Source organism: Typopeltis vanoorti, chromosome 5 (genome assembly GCF_054136105.1).
Source record: "Typopeltis vanoorti isolate ZY-2024b chromosome 5, IOZ_Tvanoo_1.0, whole genome shotgun sequence".
NCBI classification, from domain to species: Eukaryota; Metazoa; Arthropoda; class Arachnida; order Uropygi; family Thelyphonidae; genus Typopeltis; species Typopeltis vanoorti.
The window spans coordinates 22618989-22643427 of NC_143553.1; the positions used below are offsets into that span (position 1 = coordinate 22618989).

At 37.3% G+C, this 24439-nt stretch overlaps 1 protein-coding gene across 2 annotated transcripts in view; it reads left to right on the plus strand.

Moving 5' to 3' along the window:
- The window catches only part of LOC150106264 (uncharacterized), a 379399-nt gene that overhangs the window by 77394 nt on the left and 277566 nt on the right, over positions 1-24439 (plus strand). For both annotated transcript variants that reach the window (XM_090393059.1, XM_090393060.1), the window contains exon 3: positions 18522-18805. In XM_090393059.1, the coding sequence (XP_090249185.1) occupies positions 18522-18805 (284 nt within the window). The remainder of the gene's footprint in view (positions 1-18521; positions 18806-24439) is intronic.

Here is a 24439-nt window from a genome sequence, read left to right on the forward strand (position 1 = left end):
TGGAAAGAGGGGAAAATAGTTCCACTGCATAAAGGAGGATCCAAGACTATGGTTGCAAATTACCGACCGATCAGCATATCAGGAGTCGTTGTCAAGGTCTTGGAGAAAGTAGTCAAGGGAAAAATACAGGAATGGATTGATGAAAATGAGATACTGTACAGAGGACAGCATGGCTTTGTGAAGGGTAGATCATGCCTCAGTAACTTGCTCAAGTTTTATAACAGGGTGACGGCTGAACTGGATAAGGGAAATGGGTTTACAGTGATACTGCTGGACCTGGCAAAGGCGTTTGACAGGATACCACATGGAATTCTAATCCGTAAACTACAACATATGGGAATTGATATAGGGTTGGTGAGATGGATAGCTGGGTGGTTGATGGAGAGATATCAAAGAGTAGTTTATTCAGGAGTACAGTCCAAAAAACGGCCTGTGACTAGTGGTGTGCCACAGGGTTCTGTTCTTGGACCACTGCTGTTTAATCTGTTCATTAACGATATAGGGAATGGTCTAAGTGGGACAGTTCATTTGTTCGCTGATGATGCAAAGTTGGGTAGGGCGATAGTGAATGCAGAAGATGTCAAAGTCTTGCAAGATGACTTAGATAGATTGGAGTTCTGGACTAAGGAGAATGGATGTCAATTTAATGTGACAAAATGTAAGGTTATGCATTTCGGAGTGAAAAGATTAGCAGCAGTATACCACATTGGTGGAACTGTACTCCAAGAGATTGATGAGGCCAGGGACTTGGGAGTGTTGGTGGATAGGGAGATGAAGTTTAGGGGGCACATTGCGAAAGTAGCTAAATCAGCTCATCAACTCACTTGGTTGTTGAAAAATACATTGACGAGCAGAGAAAAACAAGTTATTGTACCTCTGTACCGAGCCCTGATAAGACCTCATCTCGACTACTGTGCCCAGATTTGGTCACCTCGGTTCCTTCTTGATGGGGAGGAGGTTGAGAGGATCCAGAGGCGAGTGACTAAGATGATAGCAGGTCTATGGAATGCACCATATGAGAACAGGTTGAAGATTTGTGGGTTGCAGAAACTAGTTGATAGGCAAAAAAGGGGAGATATGATTGAGACATTCAAATTGCTAAAAGGATTCTATAGGATTAATTCAGATGATATTTTTGAGATCAGGACTGGTGGTGGGAGAACTAGGGGACACCCATGGAAGCTGGGCAAGAGCGTGGTTAGCAGGGGTGTTAGAGCTGGGTTCTTTACTTTTAGAGTGGTAAATGAGTGGAATAAGCTGCCAGAGTCTGTTGTGGGTGCTATGACAGTGAGTGAGTTCAAGGCAAGGTATGATAGATACTGTGAGAATGTTGAACAGCTGTGTGAACATGATGTTTAGGGCCTCCCTCGATGAGTCTAAGGACTCCTGGAGTAGCCCGTGGTAATAATAATAATAATAATAATACCTCTACTTGAAACCATTAACAGACAGAGCACTCACAAATGACTTTGGCAACTCATTTCCTTCATTCACCACTCTGCAAGTGAAAAATCTAGTTCTCATGCCCATGCTAACTGCATACTTACACAACTTCCAAGGATGATCTCTTGTTCTTACCCCTGAAGGCAAGTGTTGAAATATTTCCTTTGTATTAATCCTATAAAATGCTTTAAGCAACTTAAATATCTCTATCATATTACCCCCCCCCCCCCCGCATCTTCATTTTTTGACAATCAACCAACTTTTGCAATCCACAAACCTGCAATCTCTTTTCATAGGGAGCATTTCACAGACCATTCACCATTTTGTTCACTTGCCTCTGGATCTTCTCCACCACTTCCTCATCCCCAAGAAACTTTAATGACCAGACATGAGCACACTAATCCAGATGTGGTCGTATCAAGGCTTTATAAAGAGCAATGATAACTCACTTATCATTTGCTTACTGGTGTATTCTTAAATAACCAAGTAATTCTGTGAGCTACCCTGGCTACTTTTGCAACATGCCCTCTAAATTTCAACTCTTATCTACTACCATCAAATCACTCGCTTCATCAGATTTCAGGATTACAGTTCCCTCAATGTGGTATGCAGCTTGTAATCTTTTTTTATTCCAAAATGCATATATTTACACTTTTCCACATTAAATTGACATCCATTATGTTTTGCTCATCATCATCACGAACTATGCCTCCTTCACTATCTTCTTCCACCTTTCTTTGTCCAGTGCAAAGTGTCATAGTTTCTGTACACCCATTCCACACTAGCTAGTCCTTTATGTTGTCCATCCATTCTCTGTATGGTCTACCTCTATTGTTTACACCATCCATAATACCAAACATGAATGTCTTTATCTTCCGGTCCTCACTCATTTTGCAGATGTGTCCAAATAATTACATAATCTTCTGCATTAGATTCTCCTTTGGTTGTATCTTCTGATGAAACTATTCATTTGTGACTTTCTGTACCCATTCTATTCTTAGAATCTTCCTGTAACAATTTCTTTCAAATGCCAAAATTCTTTTTCTTGATTCCTTATTTATTACCCATGTTTCAGATCCATACAGTACACCGATAAAGATGCATGTTTCCAGTACTCTTAGTTTTGTTTGCAGGCTGATCACTTTACTTTTCCAGATGTTATCCATGGCCTTCAGATTTGTTCTTCCCTTTGCAATCCTGATCTTTATTTCTTTTTTATCCAAATCATATGTCATTTTACTTCCCAAATATGTGAATTGTTCTACATTTTATAAATCAATTCCATCCACTTGTATATCTTTTCTTCATGTTCTTCTCACCAAATACCGTTGTCTTTGTTTTTTCTAAGTTCATAACAAATCCAAGTCTCTTCCCTTCCTCATTTAACAGTTTCAATGTTTTTTGTAATTCTCTTTCATCTTCTTCAGTAATGACAATATCATCTACAAATCTCAGATTGTTAATTCTCATCCCATGCACTGATATTCTTTTTGCATCTTCCTTGATTTCATCCATTGCTCTTTCTAAATGTGCAATGAAATTGCTTGGTGATGTAAAATTTTTATATATATATATATTTAAAGAGATTATAATGAGTATGAATTTTTTTACTTGTTATTTCTTCAACTCTAAAATTTTGTCCTATACGATTCTTACAGACTCTACCCTTATTGTTACCTCTATCCCTTGGCCGCTATTAGTGTATTTCCCATGTGTGCAAAACTCGATAGACAAAGGAAATGCCTCTGGCTACACCCAATTTCTTTGTTAGAATACTAGTGTTAACCCTGTTTCAAATTTTGGAGAATTTATTTATTTACGCTGTGCCACCAAAATTCTATAGATAAGAGAAATTTCTTTATCTAAGAGCAAACACCTAGTATGGCACACGATCCTGTATCCTTTCCTTCTCTATTTCCAAACACAATAATCTAATATATTCTTATTTCGCACTGCAGTAGTGACTATCCCAAATAATTTTAATCATAATTTTAATTTTAATCATAAAGAGAACCTATGCATAGGTTCTCTTTATGAGTGGCACATTGAGATTAGTGATCAGGCAAGTTATTTGGTTTGACAAGAAAAATTTTATTCATTACTAATAAAGCAAGTTAAAATTATCTTCATAGACACTAACTTAACTAATGTTGGTATGAATGGTAAAATAAGATAACTCGACTTAACATGGACATTCTAGTTCCCTTACAACATGAAATGTTATCTAATACTATTAAAATGGGATGTCCTTCTAATTACTTAACACCCCTAGATTATTTTGACACTATTAGTGGTTCAAGAACTACCCGACAATGACAAACTAAAATATTTTTCACACTGCACTTTCCAAGTTTTCTAACTCAGATCAATCATTCCCTATTCATGGTTCAACTCCGAAAGTCCTACAACACTTCATAAATCACAATTCTAATTAGTCCTTTTTACCATCACAATCTAACTTTCTTTGTATACAAAATTTTGAATAAAAGTTCCTACTTTACCAAGGTGTCGGGATCTCACTGGCTTATACTTGCGATCATCAATTGGAATTATATGGCTCGCGTTTTCTTCGTCTGGTCTGTTTTCGACGAGGTTACCTGCCTGATACGTTCCTTAGGTTCTTGCTTCTGGAAGGTAGATATGTGAATACAATCATGATTCGTTGTCTACGATGTTCACGAAGCACTGCCGCCGATGTTTGTCCACGTGGTTCTGCATTTTCTTCTCGGCCTACGCTGACCTTCTGCTACGCCAAGACCTATACGCACATTGGCATTCTATTTGGCCATATAGCTGCTCTTATTCATCTCACTGCAACCTCACTGGAACTTCCTTTCTCCGGGAATGACTGGAACAGATTCAAGGCAAAATGCAAAAAGCCTCGTTTTTGTGTCGCAAAAAACGATATACTCCCTCGATGACCTTCACACGGCACCTCAACTCCGTTCCAGCGCTTCTCGTTCTCGTCCACAGGAGACCCTCCCCCTCCCCTCTGGGATCTTGGCCCAATGTTCGCATACTAACACATTTCACCCATTCCTAAATTGCTTACCCCCCCTTTTTTTTTTTCCCCTTATAAGACATTTGACAATACAATATTCAGCAAATTTCAAATCAAGGATGTTATTATCATGAAATGATAATAACAAGGATAATAACATGAAATTATCATTTCATGATAATTATAATTTCATGATAATTACATTCAATTTCCGTTTATTAATATACAAGTATTACATTGACAATTTAGATAATTGTTAAATCTGAATGAAAGCTAATACATTAAAAATTCTATAATAAATTTAGTTTAATCCTTTATCCAAGTGTGTGCAAACAAAGTTTGTGCCTGAAAGTATCTTCAGGACTGGGGTAAAGTGGTACAACACCGGACAACTCCTTGCAAAGGTGGAGCAAGCTACCAACACTCCTATCTCAGTATCTCCCATAATGCAAAACACATCTCCTTGTGGATATGTATAATGTTATGCATTAAGGGAAGGGCCACTACCCAGACTAGTTTCGACCTTTATTGAGGTCTCTTCAGTGGGTCGCCTGGTGTTGTACCACTTTACCCCAGTCCTGAAGGTGCAAACTTTGTTTGCACACACTTGGATAAAGGATTAAACTAAATTTATTATAGTCTGACCAAGTGAAAAATAAACTTTCAACATTAAAAATTCTCTTTCATTCAAGATTTAACAGTGATATTGGGTCCCCATGTCTAGTACCTCTGCTTGTTTTAAACCATTTCCAGAAATTGTCACCTATTCTAACTGCTGCAACTGCATTCTTATAAACATCTTTTAATATTATACAATGAAACCTGTGGAGAATTCATGACTAAACAAACACACATAACTACAGTAATAAGTTTTAATAAGTAAATATTTCATCCGGCAATTTGGGATTTAGCCGACCAAATTGTATTCTTATTGGTTAAACCAAAATAAAAAAATGATGGTACAACATGACAAAATTTCATGCCAGCTGGGGCGTCGCCCGGTTAAACAACGCACCCGTTGTTTTCACCAGGGAACTAGGGCGAACAGCGAAAAGTCAGCTACTGGAACAAATCTGAAAACAAACCCCAACTCAACATCACCAGAGTTAAAGATCGGTACTATCAACGTAAGAAGCCTGAATGGCAAAGAAATGGAGCTAGCTGAGGAATTCGATAAGTACCAGATCGTCATAATAGGGGAGACTGAAACAAAAAAGACCAAAACTGGTGAGATCTTTCTGAGCAATAAATACAAAATGTTATATTCAGGCAATGACAATCAAGGAAAAGAAGGAGTAGCCATAGTATTCAACACAAAATACGAGGCTAATCTTCTTGAATGGCAGTCAGTCACAAGTAGAGTAATGTGGGCAAATATGAGAATGGGGAACTGGACAATGAGACTTATTTGTGCCTATGGTCACACAGAAGGTTCTACTAAGGTAGAAGTGGAGGAATTTTTTGACGCTTTAGAAAAAGCAAGTGACAAAGGAAAAGTTGGTCCTTGTTGGGGATCGAAATAGCAGAGTAGGAAATGATTGTGAGACATATAAAAATATTTTGGGAAAATTTGGAGAAAAGAGCAAAGCTAATAATAATGGCAAATATCTGTTGGATTTCTGCTCAGGACATGGACTGGTTATTACTAACACCATGTTCCAACATAAAAATGTGCACAAATTCACATGGAGAGAAGAGGCCAGGAATAAGAAAAGTCTCATTGACTATGTTATTGTTGATAGTGATGTTTTCTCCCTGGTGCAGGACACCAGAGTGTACAGAGGATTTGAAACTGGAAGTGATCACTATTTAGTCTTGAGCAGGATAAAATTGAATTTCATATTGAAAAGAATAACATGTAAGAAAGTTTTAAAGCGAATAAAAGTTGAGCAGCTCTCAGATGTGAACTGTAGACTAAAATACAGAAAGATTATTGAAAAGAAAATGAAAGAGTTTGAGAACAGGAATCAAATCTTGGAGATTCAGTGGCAAACTCTGAAGGAAACATTGATTGATTCTGCCAGAGAGGCATGTGGTGAGGTTGTGTGCAAGGATAAAAAAAATCAGAACTCCCTGGTGGATACAGGAAGTTAAAGAGGCAGTGAAGGAAAAGAAGAAAGCATATCAAAAGTTCCTGGCAAATAAGTCAGCTTTTACTCTTACAGAATACAGAGACAAATGTAAGGAAGCTAAACAGTGTGTAAAACTAGCTAAACAAAAGTCATGGGAGGACTTTGGCAAGAATATAGAAAATTAATATCAAGAAGGTGGCAAAATATTTTGGAGGTTGTTGAAGAAGCTTAGGAATGGAGGAAAGAGTGCTGTAAAAGGAGTTAGAGATGATAAAGGTGACATGAAAACAGGAGAAAAAGATACCCTTGAAGTATGGAGTAATTACTTTGAAAAACTGCTAAATGAAACAAGTAGTGCAGCACAGTGATAAAAAAACACTGACCAGGCATGCAGTCAGGAATACATAACCATACTTGAAGTAGAAAAAGCCATGAAAGGCTTGAAATGTGGAAAGGCAGCAGGAGTAGATGATATTCGACCAGAAATGCTGAAGTATGGTGGTATAAAAGTCTTGCAGTGGCTGCACTGCATAGTTCAGAAAGCCTGGACTGAGGGACGAATTCCTGATGGTTGGAGTAGAGCTCTCATAGTACCCATATATAAAAAGGGAAATAAAACTGAATGTGAGAATTACAGAGGTATTTCCCTATTGAGTGTTCCTAGCAAGATCTATGCAAGTATACTTGAGAAAGTTGAGAAGAATTGTGGAAGAAAAGCTTGGTGAAGAACAAGCTGGATTCAGGCCAAATAGAGGCTGTCAGGATCAGATCTTCACTTTACGAGAAATAGTTGAGAAAGCATGGGAATATAACAAAGATCTGTATTTAAGTTTTGTCGATTTGGAAAAGGCATATGACAAGGTGCCAAGAGAGAAGCTATTCAATACGCTGCAGTTATATGGTGTCAATGGGGCATTATATCAAGCAATATTTAGTCTTTATTTGAGTTGTAAGTCAGCAGTTAGAATTAAAGGAAGTACAAAAAGATGGTTTAATGTTAAATCTGGTGTGAGACAAGGATGTACATTATCCCCTCTGTTATTCATTATCTATATGGATCACATTATGAAGGAAAGTGGTATTAAACCTGATATCAAAATTGGAGATGTTAATGTCAGCTCTTTGCTTTATGCGGATGATGTTATACTTCTAAATAAATCCGCTACAAGTCTGCAAGATTCTCTGACTAAATTGAATAGCTGTTGTAATAGATATGGTATGAAGGTCAGCAATAAAAAGACAAAGACAATGAAAATAGGCAGAATCATGGAAAATGTCAACTGCGTTGTGAATGGAGAACCTGTGGAGCATGTAAAACATTTCGGTTACTTAGGCATGATTTTTACTGAAGATGGTAAATTAAATATAGAAATATACAACAGAATCAGCAAAGCTGGTATGGTGGGAAGTCAATTGAATAAATTCATATGGAATAAGAGAGAAATTAGTCGGAACACTAAATTAGCTCTATACAAGACAGTGTTCAAACCAATTTTAACTTATGGATCTGAGAGCTGGGTCAGAAGTAAAACACTTGACCAAAGACTAGAGACCGCAGATATGAGAGTCCTGAGAAAGATTAGAGGCGTGAACAGATGGCATCAATGGCAATATCATATTAAAAATGAGGATATTAGGAAAGAACTTGACATTGTCAGCATCCAGGAATGCGTTAGCAGAGCTAATCTCAGGTGGTATGGTCACTTAAATAGAATGGGAGAGGAAAGATTAGCAAAACAAGTGTTCTCTGCCAGGTTGGCAGGAAAACGACCCAGAGGAAGACCAAGATATAGGTGGATTGATACGGTACAAAGTGCCTTAGACTATAGAAATATAAGATCTGATTATGTTGGAGTCTTGACAAGTAACAGACTGATTTGGAGGAAAATTGTAGATAGGAAGTTAGTAATGATGTAAATTTTTCATGTAGTACTGTCATATCCTGTACACCCCTTGAGGGTACATGGCAGGAATTTGATAATGATGATGATGATGAATATTTCATCCTGAGTATCTTAGGACATCGTTAGTACAGTTAATTAAACAATACTAGATATAACATACAGTTAGGGCGCATGCTTATAATGGAATCCCAATATGCATGCAGTAGCGTGTTATTGAATTAAATTAAAATATAACTGGAGGGAGGAAAAATTACATTAAAATAAGATAACATATATAAACAAAAAAAATTATTTTACACAATTTTGTATGACAATTTCCCATACTTTAGGAATAGCAAGAACGTCATTACGTTTTAGATTTGGTCTGTGAAGTAGGGCTTCAGCACTTTCTTTATATAAATGTTCATGTTTATATAGAGATCTATGTAAAAGTTTGGTCTTTTCCCAATCGATCCTATGGTTTGGGTTTTCAACTCCATGTTGAGCGAGGCCAGATTTCTGCGGTTTGATAAGACGGATATGGTCTTGTATGTATATATATATATAGTATGTGTGTGTGTGTGTATATATATATATATATATATATGAAGAAAAAGCTTTAATGACTTATACCGAGAGATAAAAAGATGACATGATATATTTGAAAAGATACTACTAATTTACTAGTTTCGTTGAATTGATCAACATCTTCAGGTATCACAATCAAAGAAGTATATAAAGGATTACAGAGACTTAAAATTGTAATAACAGAACAAGTACAAAAAGACAGTAGAGTGTTTGAAAACAAAATGCGAGCTTGAGTTCCAAACAAATGTATACTACGTGCTGTCGCAAGTGTGCCAGTACTGAACAGAGGCAACGTGTGCGTCAGAGAGATTAAAACTCAGGTTGTTGTTGATATGAGAGGAATCTAGAGAAATTTCCCTAGATTCGACAATCTTTCTCTCGAGTTCATCATAGCACACGTGGATGTTAGAAGTTTGAGTCCAGTTCACAACGTGTTGGCAGCCTTCGTCTGAGTTAGCTGAAAAGAGCACGTGCCTCTCGTATCAACAACAGCCTGAGTTTTAATCTCTCTGATGCACACGTTGCATCTGTTCAGTACTGGCGCGCTGGCGACAGCGCGTAGTATACGTTTGTTTGGAACTCAAGCTCGCATTTTGTTTTCAAACACGCTACTGTCTTTTTTTTTTGTACTTGTTCTGTTATTACCATTTTAAGTCTCTGTAATTCTTTATATACTTCTTTGATGATATTGTCTCTGTCAGATCATTGTGATACCTGAAGATGTTGATCAATTCAACGAAACTAGTAAACTAGTAGTATCTTTTCAAATATATCATGTCATCTTTTTATTTCTCGGTATCAGTCATTAAAGCTTTTTCATAATATTCCAACCGAGTAAAAATGAATTAAAAAAAAAATATATATATATATATATATATATATCCTCTAATATTGATTTCACCCATTCCTCTGGCATTTTCCCTTCTTTCATTACCTTATTACATAGTTGGCGCATTTCTGTAACCATTCTTTTGCCACCATATTTAATCATTTCTCCAGTGATGTTATCATTACCAGGACTCTTGTTGTGCTTTAGCTGTCCTATTGCTTTTTTTACCCCCCCCTCTTAAAATGTCCATATCACCATCATTACATGGTGGTGATACCTGCTTCAATTCTTCAGTCAGTTTCCCAGTGCTATCTAAATCTAGTTTTTATTCATATAACTCACTATAGTATCTTGTCCAGCGCTGTACAGTTTTATCTTTACTCATCAATACTTTGCCTTTTTCATCTTTAATTGTGGTCTGTTTTGATTGCCACTTTCTATTAATGGTTCTAATCATTTTGTACACCTCCCTAGTTTTATGCTCTTGTAGTGCTGTTCTGTATTATTGCATTGGGCTTCTAACCATTTCATCTTATCCATTCTGACTGCTTTTTTCACCTCATTACACTTTCTTCTATATTGTTCTTCTGTTTGTTCTGATGTATCCCTTCTTATCTTCAACATTCTTTTCTCCTGTAATAACTTCGGTGTTTCTTGTCTAATCCATTTCTTCTTGATCTTCTCTTCTTCTGGTACTGTTTCTTAAACTGTATCTTCTATCACCTTCATTACTCCTTTCACTGTTAGATTCAAATTTTTTTCTTTGTCCACACTTTTAAGTTTCTCTTCTAACACTGTTCTGTACCTTCTTCCTCTTTCTGCTTCATTATTCTTGCTGTATCTCTTTGTTTCTGATAATGGTGGTTTATGTTTTCTTTTTAATTTCAACTTGATGTTTGCAATCACTAAACTATGATCCGAGTCTATATTCGCTCCTTGAAAAGTCAACACTGCTGTACTGATGTTATCCACTTTCTTTTTATTGTAATCATATCGGTCATTTTCTTGGTTTTCCCATCATTTGATCACCACATCCATTTTCTTACAGTCCTTTTGTTGGAATCTTGTGTTACAGTTCATCATCTCATGGTCCACTGCAAATTCTAACATTTTTTCACCTCATTAATTTCTTTCTCCGAAACAATATTTTCCCATGACTTTTTCCCAACCATCATTATCTATTCTAACTTTGGCATTCCAGTCTCCTTCAATAATTGGTATATCTTGTTTTGGTATTGTTTCTATTGTCTCTGTCAGATCATTGTAAAATAAGTCAATATCCTCATCTGTGCTGTCAGATGTGGATGCATATATCTATATATCTGGACTATTGATATATTAAATAGTTTTGCTTGAAATCTGGCTACTATGATTCGTTCATTGACTTGTTTGTATCCTAACATGCCTCTTTAGTTAAGAAGGAAGCCAACTCCTCCTTCGTGGTTGGTGTCATGCCCTGACCATATGACTTCTCATCCATTTATCTCTCCTGATGATGTCCATCGCATTTCTGCCAGTCCTAGTATATCACACTGATATCTCTTCATTTCCTTGTGAAGTATTTCTAATTTTCCTGACATCCAAAGTGTTCGTACATTCCATGTTCCTGCTGATAGTAGTTCTGTTAGTTTCAGTTTTTGTTTCCTTTAGGTATCCCACTTTTCAATCCAACCCTGATAGCTTGATTAGTATTGCAGACCTTGTTCATCCGGGCAATGTCTGAGCCAGCATGTTTTGGCTGTAGATCGTATAGGCATCAGATAACAATCATGTTTTTTCTTTATGGTCAGAGCATTGACACTCAGCTGACCGACCCTCCTCCTTTATCCAGGCTTAGGACTGTCATGAGACCCCTTAAGGTTCTCATGGCAGAGTTTTGTTTTGCTTGTGCTGTTAGTATATTAAAATCATCTTACAGATTCTGTACATCACCTTGATTAATTATTACCCTGCCCAACTTTGCATCATCAGCAAACAACTGAATATCTTCCTTCAAGTTATTTCCTATATTATTTATGTACAAATTAAACAGTAGTCATCCAAGCACAGAGCCATTCGTCACACCACTAGTCGCCTGCCTTCTTTTCGATTCTGCTCCTCCATATACTACTTTTTGGTGTGTGTGTGTGTGCATTGCACCCTTTTATCCATATCACCAATTTCATATCCATCCCCATTTGCAGTTTACATAACAGAGTTCCATTTAGTATTCTGTCAAATGCTTTTGTAAAATCTACAAGTATCATCATGTAGCCATTCCCTTTATCCAACTCAGCTGTCACTCTATTATTAAAAGTCAGTAAATCACCAAGGCATGACTAACCCTTCACAAAGCCATGATGCTCCTTGTAGAGTGTAATATTCTTATCCACCAGTTCCTGAATTCTCTTTTTGACGAACTTTGTAGTATTTTTACCACCACTTTTGAGATATTGATTGGTCTATAATTTGCTACCACTGACTTAGATCCTTCTTTATGCAAAGGAATTATTTTGACCTCCTTCCACTCTTTTGGGATTTTGCCAGCGGTGAGACTTAACCAGCCTAGTCAAAGGCATCGCCAGTTCCTCAGTACATTTTTTTAAAACACAAGCCAATATTCCATCCAATACCATTGCTGTATTTGCATTCAGATTTTGCCCTTTTCTATGACCGAGGTAATTTGGGCTAATTCATCAACCTCTGTTCTCATATCAGCCAAAATTACCTCGGTCATGGCAGTATGACCGATTTTTTGCAACTCCTGCTTAATGATACTACTCATTCATCTAATGCCCACCTGATTTACTCTCCTGACCTTGTCTATACCTCTTGACTATCCCTCATGTACTGTAAACTTCTTTCTCTTGCAGATCTTTATGCCATGGTACTGCTTCAAGCTGCCTTTTAAGTGTATCATAATTACCTGCTTAGTAGTTCCATTTATGTTTTTGCTAACTTCTGAGCCATGATCACTTTCTTGAATTGGAGGAAATATAGTCACCTTAGTTATGGAGAGGTCTTGTGATTCTGTGCTAGATTCAAGACTCATATTTCATCACATTTTTCTTCAAGTAATTATCTCTCAGTAAGTGTATAAATTCCATTTCCTTCCTGCGATCTTTCCTCCTTCAGGTGTGTTCCTCCAAAGTTGAAGTCCCCATAATAATTTCTTAACTTTTACTCATACTAATCTGCTGATTCATGCCTTCCACATCATTCCTAGCACTCCCTTTTCCAGTCAACCAATTTTATATTTTGTCCTATTGGCCTCAATCTCACACCAGATTGACCCAGAAGAACTGCTATCTGCATGATTACTTTAGTTGACTGCATTTCGTCTGTTGTCATCAGCACTACTCCACCCCTGTCCTGTCTACTGTATCCTCCTTGAAAATGCTAAATGCATCACATTCTATTCATGTAACTACTTAACATTTACTGATATTAGCTAATGCAATTAGCTCCTGCATATGACTTCATCAGCTGTTAGCCAAGTCTCACTAATGCCTGTAACAATGGACAAGATTGCACTACTCAATGCCCAAAACTCTTCCCTCTTATTCCTGATGCTTATAAGAATAGTATATAGAAACTGGAGCATCCCATTGGGCATACAATGGGATGCTACAGTAGCATCCCATTGGGCATATAACAATCTTTCCTGAATAGTCTATCCCATTTGATATTATTGCTTGAGAGACCATATTCTGCATTATTTGTTTATTCACACACTCATTCACTACATGGGTGCCTGCCTATGCATGCACACATCTGCTCTTAAAAAAATACACAAACACACATGATAAAATCGTGCAAATTATCTTCCACATTCTGAACAAAGTTCTTTCTAGACACTTAACTTCAAATCTATTTAAGTGCAGTCAGTCAGCATTGTACAGATTTTTCCATCCATCCAAAATCAGGTATAGGTCCACAAACTCTGCATCATTCCTTCTGCAAAACCTGCATATTGATTTATTAGCTATCATCACCCTCTTTCTCAGTTCATCTCTAGCATGGCAGCAGACTTAAAAACTTTGTTTCTGACTTTTCTTTTTTGCTTCTTCCAGTAACACTTTGACATTATCTCTCATACAATACATCTCACCTCTTAGGTCATTCATTCCAGTCCAAACAGTCACTTCTTTCATCTTTCCTTTCCTTTCTACATTCTGACAGCACTGCTAATATTATTAGCAGTGCTGTCAGAATGTAGAACCTAGGGAAACAAGATTTTGTAGCACTTTGGTGAAGTATGCCCCTTATTATAGAATTGCCATAAAAATATCTGTTTATGCTTTATCATTTATTCCTAAAAATTTTCTGTTTGGATTTGGATCTCCTAATTTTTTTCCGTTTTCAATATGACTAATATCTTGCTTTGTGGAGCTTTTTCAATCTCATGATTTCTCCTGTGAATGGCATGCAAGGATACTATTGAGATCTTCTATGTTCTCCTGAACTTCCACTACCACACTTCCAGTATTACCGATATTTACATTTTGAGGTCTTCTATCAATACTCTCTGCTCTAGTATCACATAATTTGTTCTCTCTGCATTCACTCTCAAAACGTTTAGTACACACTTGCCCAACATTTCACTGTCCTTCCACAAATCTTTATACTTTTGTCACAAATCTACACACAAAAAAAAGTTTACACTTGACAAAATTGCAAATTTAGCTTGCCCAACAAGGACATCTTGGCCTCCATTATTCTGCTATGCATAGGTGCCATACTTACAGTATATAGTTAAGGAAATATAAAAGTTTACTTACATCCAAATAACTCAGTCTATCTTGCACACTTATAGAACAAATAAATATAATAAATTAACTCTGTTTTATTTAAAAAAATTTAAAAAAAAAACTTACCTTTCTACAATGTTATCAATTGATGAAATTCACCAAATATCCTCAAACCTGAATGTTGCTGGTTGGAATTTTATAAAATTTTATTATGTTTATTGTTTGCACACATGGCGCTTGGCTGCATGAAGGAAGACTTGATTTCGAGTACATTCGGTGACTAGAGGAAATTTTTCTAAGCCTTTTTTCGACCTTTCCTGAGTTAGTCGAAATTTTAGTACTCTGGTCAGAGTACTAACGAAAAAGTCAGCACTCTGGCATGGGCAAGCGGGATTTTCCTCCCAGAAACTCGGGATTTTCGTTCTGTAAACTAAAGAAATTCGACCGTAGAACCCACATTATTTCAGACATTAAATACAAGTGTTAGGGACCACGAGATGGCGGCACTTATTGAGCCATCTCTCTTCACTGTGTGCCGCTTAATTAGTGATAGCCTTGGGCCAGCTATCTCTGATTGGGTACCAGTGGAGATTGAACTGCCCACTCAGTCTCCAAAAATTAGATAGGGCTATAAATGGCCTCGCCTACTCCCTATATACGGGAATAAAAAAATGTTAGCTGATTTTTTTTTTTTTTTTTTTCTGATTTAATTTTGTCAGATAATTTTTATTGCATAATGATTCAAACTCATCAGTAATAATTTTGCCCTGGCTAGGTGGATGCAGTTAATATTTGATATTACTAGATATCCAATAAAATTATTGCATTGTTTCAGTTTTGGCTTCAGCTGAGTCATTTGTATTAGCAAAATTTGGCCAACAATATTGTTTCTATAATATATTAATTAAAAATTATTATTATTATCCAGGCCTCCATGGAGTCAAAAGACTCATCGTGGGGAGGTCGTTTTTAGGAAACACAAAGTTTATCATGCCACTCCTTGAACCCATTGACCATTCCTGCTCTAACTACTTTCTCAGGCAATGCATTCCACGGTTCAACCACCTTCCATGCAAAGAAACCACTCCCGACCCTCTTGCTCGCTCACAGCCTCCTTTCATAACTTCCTGGGATGGCCCCTTGTCATCACTCCTTACCGCTGTTTGACCACTTTGATACACTTGCATGTTCTATTCATCTTCCAAGTCAAAACCACATGGTCACTCTCCAACTGGTGAGAGAGATGTAATCTCACTTATTATCAGCTCTTCTGATGCTATGACCAAATCCAAAATTTTTGAACCTCTTGTTCTCTCTATTACATGTTGCGTAAGACATTTGTCCCTGAAGAATTTAAAAAATTGTATCCCCTTATTACCACATGCATTTTCCCTTTTCCCAGCTTATACTGCTGTAATTAAAATCTCCCATAACAATCATTCTTCCACTTGCCAAGCTCAACTGTCTAAACATCTCCTGCTCCCCACCCTCTGTGTTCCCTGGTTTATAACAACACCTCACTAAATGTCCTGTCTTGGCCACTTCTACTTCACACCATATGCTTTCAAAACCATTACTGTCACTGCGTTCCAAAAGTGTCCACTCTTAGAGGACATAAGTCATCACTTATCATAAGCAGTACTCCACCACCACCACGTTTTCCTTTCCTTTTCTATCCTACCGAAAAATGCTGTACCCTGCCACTTCAATTCCTTTTATTATATCATCCTCCATCAACCATGTCTTAGAGATCCCAATAATCTTTGGCCAGGCTGACGCTATCAGCGACACCAGTTCATCTCCTTTATTTCAGATACTCCTGGTAGTATAGAGCATAAAATTTATACTGCTTCTATACCTATCATTGTCCCCCTCTCGACACCACTTTACATAATGTTATCTGATGTCGTCCCTTTTCCCCCAAGCACCCATTCCTACAAGAGGCCATCCTTGCTACCATCCACCCTGGAAATTCTAGTTTCCTTGCATTGACACACTGACTTATTCAGAAAACAGCAATCTCTCCAGATGCCTTCGTTCTTCCTCATTCGAATGCAAGCGGTCTCTCGCATACAGTTCCCCTTCTTCCTCAAACGCCCTCCAAGCATCCACATATGCCAGTCCTCTCTCTTCTGACACATTCTGGCTATTATGCTATTCAATATTACTGCTCTTCTGCTCAAATCGTCATTATCATACCTGGGCAACACACACACACACACAATCTTTCTTCTCTGTGTTTTCTTTTGCACAACCTTAAGCAAGAATCTCAAATTCTCTCTGCCCAATTTACATTGCCTCTCAAGTCATTTGTGCCCACCATCACAATCATTTCATCCATCCTTTCATCCCTCATAATTGCCACAGCTACATTTTCTATTATCCCTCCAGGCCAGCACTCCTCTGGCATCCTATCTTGCACACATGAGATCATCGAGTCTGTATACATCACACCTCTAACCATTCTGTTCCTTGATTGTTCACCTGCATTCTTACTCTCTTTCCTCTAAGCCTTTCTCTCTGTGTTCCCCTACTTACCTGCTGTCCTGGCATCACTCTATCCCTGGTTCTAGCACTCCTTCACATTTCCTCTCTCCGACTGTTCCCATTCTCCCCTCCTTTATCATTCCCATAACACTCTCTCACTCCCTCTCCTCTACTGTTTTTTCTATTCTCTCCTCATCTAGCATTCCCATACCTCTCTCTCTCTCTCTCACATTTCCTCTCCTACTGCTGCTAATGTTAAAATTTAGGGTCATTTTAATGTTGGTTTAAATATGACCATGAATGGTAACCACTATACAAGAACATAATTTCAAATCACCTTTATTTCTTTATTTGATATTGTGGGAGGTTTTTCAAATCACAGTGTTCTAATAATTTGTTGCCTTTTCATGGTATTATAGAAGAAATGGAAGAGTTGGAACATTGTATGATATTTGGCAGTACCAGCCATAACATATTTTGTCTTCCTCCAGACATTCTCAGTAGTAAGACTATGCATACTGATTTTTGCTGGCCTGATGGTTGGCCAAGTGGTTAGTGTACCTGCTCTCCAACCATCAAGTCATGGGTTCAAATCCCACTGTGGCAGAGATGTTCATGATTGTCTTTGTTCATGAGATTGAAAAGAGTTCCATGTTTGGTCTCTAGAGCAGGATTTCCAGACTAGAAAAATAAATTTAAAAAAAATTACAGAATATATATAAAATTGATAAAAATGAAAAAAAAAATCATAAGGCCTCCAGTTGCATCTATCACAGAGTTTAGTCACATGTATTACCTCAGGGACCAAGTTGTATAACAACTTTATGTTGTATTTTGGAATGGCTTAGATCATCTCAAAAGTAGTATGTGTGGCATAACTTTGAAGAATACCACTCACATTGTTAGTAGGAAGAGAGTAGAGGACAGGATAAAATTTGAGTCTGTTCTGAAGACCAAATATGGCATTACACCATATTTATAGGGGACCTTGTCCCCTTAGAAATATTGTAGTGTTTTACCAGGCATTGAGGTTATTAACACTTAGATGTATAGTTGGCATTGTCCATCTATGGAGGTTGTTATGCTTTTATTATAGTAATGTTTGTTATAGTAATGTTTGATCTCCAGGGCCTCTATGTAGAAATGGCCACATCACCAGGAAGATGAGGTTGGAATGATGTGAGAAAGGTTAGTAACCAAGCATCACTTGGAATAATTTCTTGTAAATTCATCATCAATGTAAGCACACATTATCTTAATGCATTCTTACATTTAACATATTATATTTCAAGTTTTTTATCACATTCATGTCTAATGTTTTGTATTCTGACTACTTTTTAAAAATTTTATTAATGGGATATAAGTTACCATTTAGTGGGTGTTGTGAGAAACTTTGTTCAGCAGTATGTTTACATTTATATGTATATATAAAGCAGTTTGTTTTGGATGTATAGCCTTTTGAGCTTTGCCTGCTTTTTTTAATTATAGGTCTGGACTTTTAGCATCAGGAGTGGAACATGTTGTGGAACAAGTAGTTAATTCCAAAATTTATCATGTGATTTTGCCAAAAATTGAAAATGCAGTCAAACAGTATTTGGGGTTAGAAAAACCAAAACATCCACATTTGAGTCAGGAGAAAGATCAGCAGTCAAATTCACAACAACTCGAGAATTTGATTCATGCTTCAAACACAGCATCGTTACATCATCAGGATCAAAGTTTTAAAGGGAATAATGAAGAAAAAAGGAAAGAAATACAAATTGAAATGGAAGGTTTGTATATTACATCAGTATAATTACCTTGATTTTTACTTCACAAAGTTTCTTATTATGTTATACAGAGGAACTTCATGCAGTAAAATGGTGAAACTATTTAGTCTTAATCAGGCTTTATTTAACAAAACTGTTATATCCTCATAGCTCTTCACTTTGCCAGTACCCTTGATCTTTCTAACCATTTCTTTTCCAGATATACTGTAGAGGTATATCTAGAAGAGGCATATCATGTGAACTGTCTACAACTTTCTCTGATCCAGAGTACTTTAATAAGATGGTAATGTGCCATCCTACTTTTATATGGAAATTATGATTTTTGCATTGGTTCAATCTCAGTAAAGGTCTAAACTGGTCAGCATAGTTCCCTTTCCCATAATGCATAGCAGTGTACATATCCAAAAGGAAGTGTGTTTTGAATTATGGAATATTAAGGCAAGTGTTGTGAAATAAAAAGTCTGTATACAAGTAGGCTAGTCGTGATGATATTTAATGTGCAAACTTTGTTCTTAAGCTTGGGCAAGGATTGAAGTAAGAATGTGCTGGGGATTTTTTTTAAATTTATCTTTTATCAAGTTTTATATATTTTTTGTAGGGTTCATTAATTTTTTTACATGATCTGGAAATCCTGCTCTAGAGACGAAACATGGAACTTTTTCAAGCCACTTCAGGCCCTCAATCAGCAGAGCTGTGGACTCACACGAGATGATGACATTCATCTCCCACTTCACAATCACAAACATCCATGTCCATGGCAGGATTTGAACCTGCAACCTGTTGGTTGGAGAGTGAGTACACTAACCCCTCAACCAGCCAGGCTGGCTAAATGTATTTTTAAAATTTTTGCCTGAGTTTCATAGCCATTGTAAATGCAATTATCGGAAACACAAAAAAGAGAACAATTCAATTGAAGCTGTGTGATATTATGTGCACAGTTGGCTACAGGAGAATAGCTCCATCTGCACTAATAGATATCCAGAATAAATTCAAATAAAATAATTTAGTTAATAAATTATTTATAAATATAAACAAAAAATTAATTACAAATTAAGGAACACTTGAATGGTGAGCATTAGTCAGTATAATCCCCCCACCCCCAAGTATGGCTGAAGGTATATAGATAATGTTTTTGTGATTTGGCCACATGCCCACAAGCTTTCTCCAACTGTTTACAATTCCTCAACAATATCCACCTCTTGAATCATTTTTACTGTTGAAGAGGAGAAGAAGGAGCTCTAGTCTTCTTGGATATTTTCTTTGCAAAGCAACTGGATGATCAGTCTATTGGAAGCCCACACAGGCAGATGCATATCACATCACATCACCATCTTGCCCAAAAAAATTGGAATATTCAAAACTTTAGCCTCAAGGGCAGAATGACTTTTGTCCTTGGGACTGGCAATAAATCTGGAACAAGAGGAACACACTTTATGAAAAGAGTGGTTTTAGCAAAAATAAAATAAAATAAAATAAAATCCTCACTAAACTTCTAAAAAAGAACCCCACTCTCTCATCCTGACTATATATATACACTGTATCCTTACCTAATATCAAAGGTACAACAGATAAACTGAGCTCACTCTTGAAACAACATAAAATCTGGACAAAGTCTCCAATTTTTGCAGACAAATTAAGGACCACCAGGATACTCTCACCTTCTCAGATGTCTATATGGTATTCCCTGTCAATGTGGGTTTCAGTACTTTGGACAAATTTTGGTTCTCTGCCCATCAGCAATAACCACATAAACATCGCTGTAGAGAGCACCACACTGTTGCTTTTCATGCATATGACTGTCCTTGTTCTAAAGTCATTATAATTCTAGTCTCCATTGAGCATGTGTTTTTTATTTAAATTATAAAGGAAACTAAGTCACAATGGAGAGTTTAGATGGTTTCTGTTTACTCAGCTGTCTCCTGATTTCTCTACTCTATTTATTCTTACAACTGTAAGGACACATTCTGGTACTGCACATTTAAGTATTTTTCAAGTACTTGCACTGATACTCTTGTTATCTAGCAACTGATATTACTCCTCCTTTGGTCATAATTTCTTGCTTTGTAGTTCACTATGTAACTTTTCTGAATGGAACATCCATATATACACTGCTTGGAAAGAAATCAACAAACATCCCCATGGATAAGATGCATCATGGCATGTAACGAGTCAAGTGTTTTATATCCAGTCTAAATTAGAGGAATATGATGCTCCCAAGTTCGTGCAATTGTGTCTGGGTGAAATGGCTGTGACAAGGGAACAGACCGTGTTTGAAAGAGGCATTGTGACAGGATGCCATGTTGTAGGCTTATCTGTTTGGCAAATTGTTGACAAATTGGGCCATTTCAGGTCAACAGTCAGTGACCTGTAATGTAAACTGCAAGTGCTACCCACGGTGGGTGACCCACCATACTCACCAAATGAGACCATAGGTACTATGCAGGATAACATGTAAAAACCTTCATTTGTTGGCTGATATGTTGAATGCAGAGTTCTGGGCATTGACTGGAACACAAACCTGTACAAAAATATTCAGAGTCAAGGCTCACAACATGGGTTTCCATGGTAAGACTATGATATGCAAGTCCCACATTACCTGAACCAACATGCAGCATTATTTTCAGTGATGCAAAGAGCATGTACAGCAGGATGTGGAAGCTTGGAAAGCTGTGTTATGGAATATACACCTTCTATGCTAATAATGCTACACCTTCTGTGGAGCAGATGGACGAATGTGGGTGTGGTAGATGCCTGGTGAACATCTCTTACCAGAGTGTGTGACCCGAACTATGAAATTTGGAAGTGGTAGTATGATGGTATGGTCCTGTTTTTCCTGTGGTTTGACCTCAGACCTCTTTGTGGTGCTGCCAACATTGAATTCTGAGAGGTATCTGAACATTCTGGACAATGAATTGCCTTCTGCTTTGTGGCATTTCTATGAAACTGACCATTGTTGATTTCAGCAAGATAGTGCACAGTGTCATGAGGCTGTTGCAATAACTGCATGGTTTGTGGACATGAACATCATCACACTTGACTGACTTCCACAGAGTCCTGATCCCAACCCTATCTAAACATGTGGGATGAATTGAAGCATTTGATGAGGTCATGGGATGTCTGCCTCACAACAGTCCAGGACCTTATTACATGCCTACAGAAAGGCATCAAATTCCCATGATCGCTATTGTATGCTTGTGGAAAGTATTCCTGTTGGATTGCTGCAGTCATCGCAGCAAAAGAAGGTCCTACATCTTATTAAGGTGGGTGCCATGGCTGTTTGTTCCTCACACTATGGTATCCATTGACTTTTTTCCAAGCATTTAGCCACTTTTCAGGTCAGTAGGATGATGACTGTCACCAACATTAGACAAATCAGCAGTGGCATAGCTGGGGGGGGGGGGGGTACCACCCTGGGCAACATTTTGAACTTTACCCTATACGTCGTTTTGACTTTTTGTGGTATTTTGTGGTGTGTATTGAGAGGGATGGCAAACTCATGAACCGCCCTGGGCGGCAAAAGCTATGGCAATGGTGCTGCAAATCAGTAATCTTTAACTGAAACACCCTCCAACACTATGAGATCTAACAGCATGTGACAGAAGAAACTTGAAATTATTTTTTTTCTGTCACATGCTGTTTGAGGAAGTCTTGTAACAGCTCAGAAAATTTGGTTTCGTTCTTCTCATAATGTTCACAATCCAATTAGTGTTTAGATAATTAGTCACCAACGATTACCTGTTTAGCATCCATCAAGCTGATTGGCGATGCATTTCATCATCAGAACTGATTCCACTAGATCTGTAACGGCACCTCACTATTAATTTAATCTTATTTGACTCACCTTACACCAGATGGCTTGAAACTTATTGCTATACGGACAGATGGTATTTACATGGCAATCATAACTTTCTACCTCGACTGGGCTCAAAATCATATGATATCATTAGCAGCACACTTCTCACCTATTTTTCCTATTCTTCCAAACAATGCTGTACCTTTTACACTTGATACTATTGTATAGTATAGCTTTCTTTCAGTGTTAGATGGTGATCAGCAATCATTATGAATAATTATGGTGGCACATTACCTTGTTAAATAAATTAAATGCTATATTATAAGCACAGAGGTGGTCCTTAGCAAAATAAACATACTCTGTTATATTGATTACTTTACTAATTATATGAAGAGCCAAAGGCTTCAATTCAGCAAAGTGAAATTATTTAAGTAAAGGGATATTACATCCCATATTGTTTCATAGGGGATGTGATATCCCTTTACTAAAAATATTACATCCCATATTGTTTCATAGGGGTGCTTAAGGGTCAAAGCTGTATAACTGAGAGGAGACCTCCACATAGCCTTTAAAGGAATGCGGAGAACCGACCAGCGCTTCTGACCTAATGTCCAATCCTCACCTTCTCGTGGTGCACCCTGTTGGGTATCTACTTTGATACTGAACGAACGAGGATGGGCTGGCAATTTGGGATTTAGCCGACCAAATTGTATTCTTATTGGTTAAACCAAAATAAAAAAAATGATGGTACAACATGACAAAATTTCATGCCGGCTGGGGCATCTCCTGGTTAAACAAGGCCCCCGTTGTTTTCGCCAGGGAACCAGGGCAAACAGCGAAACATCAGCTACTGGAACAAATCTGAAAACAAACCCCAACTCAATATCACCAGAGTTAAAGATCAGTACTATCAATGTAAGAAGCCTGAATGGCAAAGAAATGGAACTAGCTGAGGAATTAGATAAGTACGAGATCGACATAATAGGGGTGACTGAAACAAAAAAGACCAAAACTGGCGAGATCTTTCTGATCAATAAATACAAAATGTTATATTCAGGCAATGACAATCAAGGAAAAGAAGGAGTAGCCATAATATTCAACACAAAATACGACGCTAATCTTCTTGAATGTCAGTCAGTCTCAAGTAGAGTAATGTGGGCAAATATGAGAATGGGGAACTGGACAATGAGACTTATTTGTGCCTATTGTCCCACAGAAGGTGCTACTAACGTAGAAGTAGAGGAATTTTTTGACGCTTTAGAAAAAGCAACTGACACAATGAAAAATGAAAAGTTGGTCCTTGCTGGGGATCTAAATAGCAGACTAGGAAATGATTGTGAGACATACAAAAATATTTTGCAAAAATTTGGAGAAAATAGCAAAGCTAATAATAATGGCAAATATCTGTTGGATTTCTGCTCAGGACATGGACTGGTTATTACTAACACCATGTTCCAACATAAAAATGTGCACAAATTCACATGGAGAGAAGAGGCAAGGAATAAGAAAAGTCTCATTGACTATGTTATTGTTGATAGTGATGTTTTCTCCCTGGTGCAGGACACCAGAGTGTACAGAGGATTTGAAATTGGAAGCGATCATAGTCTTGAGCAGGATAAAACTGAATTTCGTATTGAAAAGAATAACATGTAAGAAAGTTTTAAAGCCAATAAAAGTTGAGCAGCTCTCAGATGTGAACTGTAGACTAAAATACAGAAAGATTATTGAAAAGAAAATGAAAGAGTTTCAGAACAGGAATCAAACCTTGGAGATTCAGTGGCAAACTCTGAAGAAAACATTGCTTGATTCTGCTAGAGAGGCATGTGGAGAGGTTGTGTGCAAGG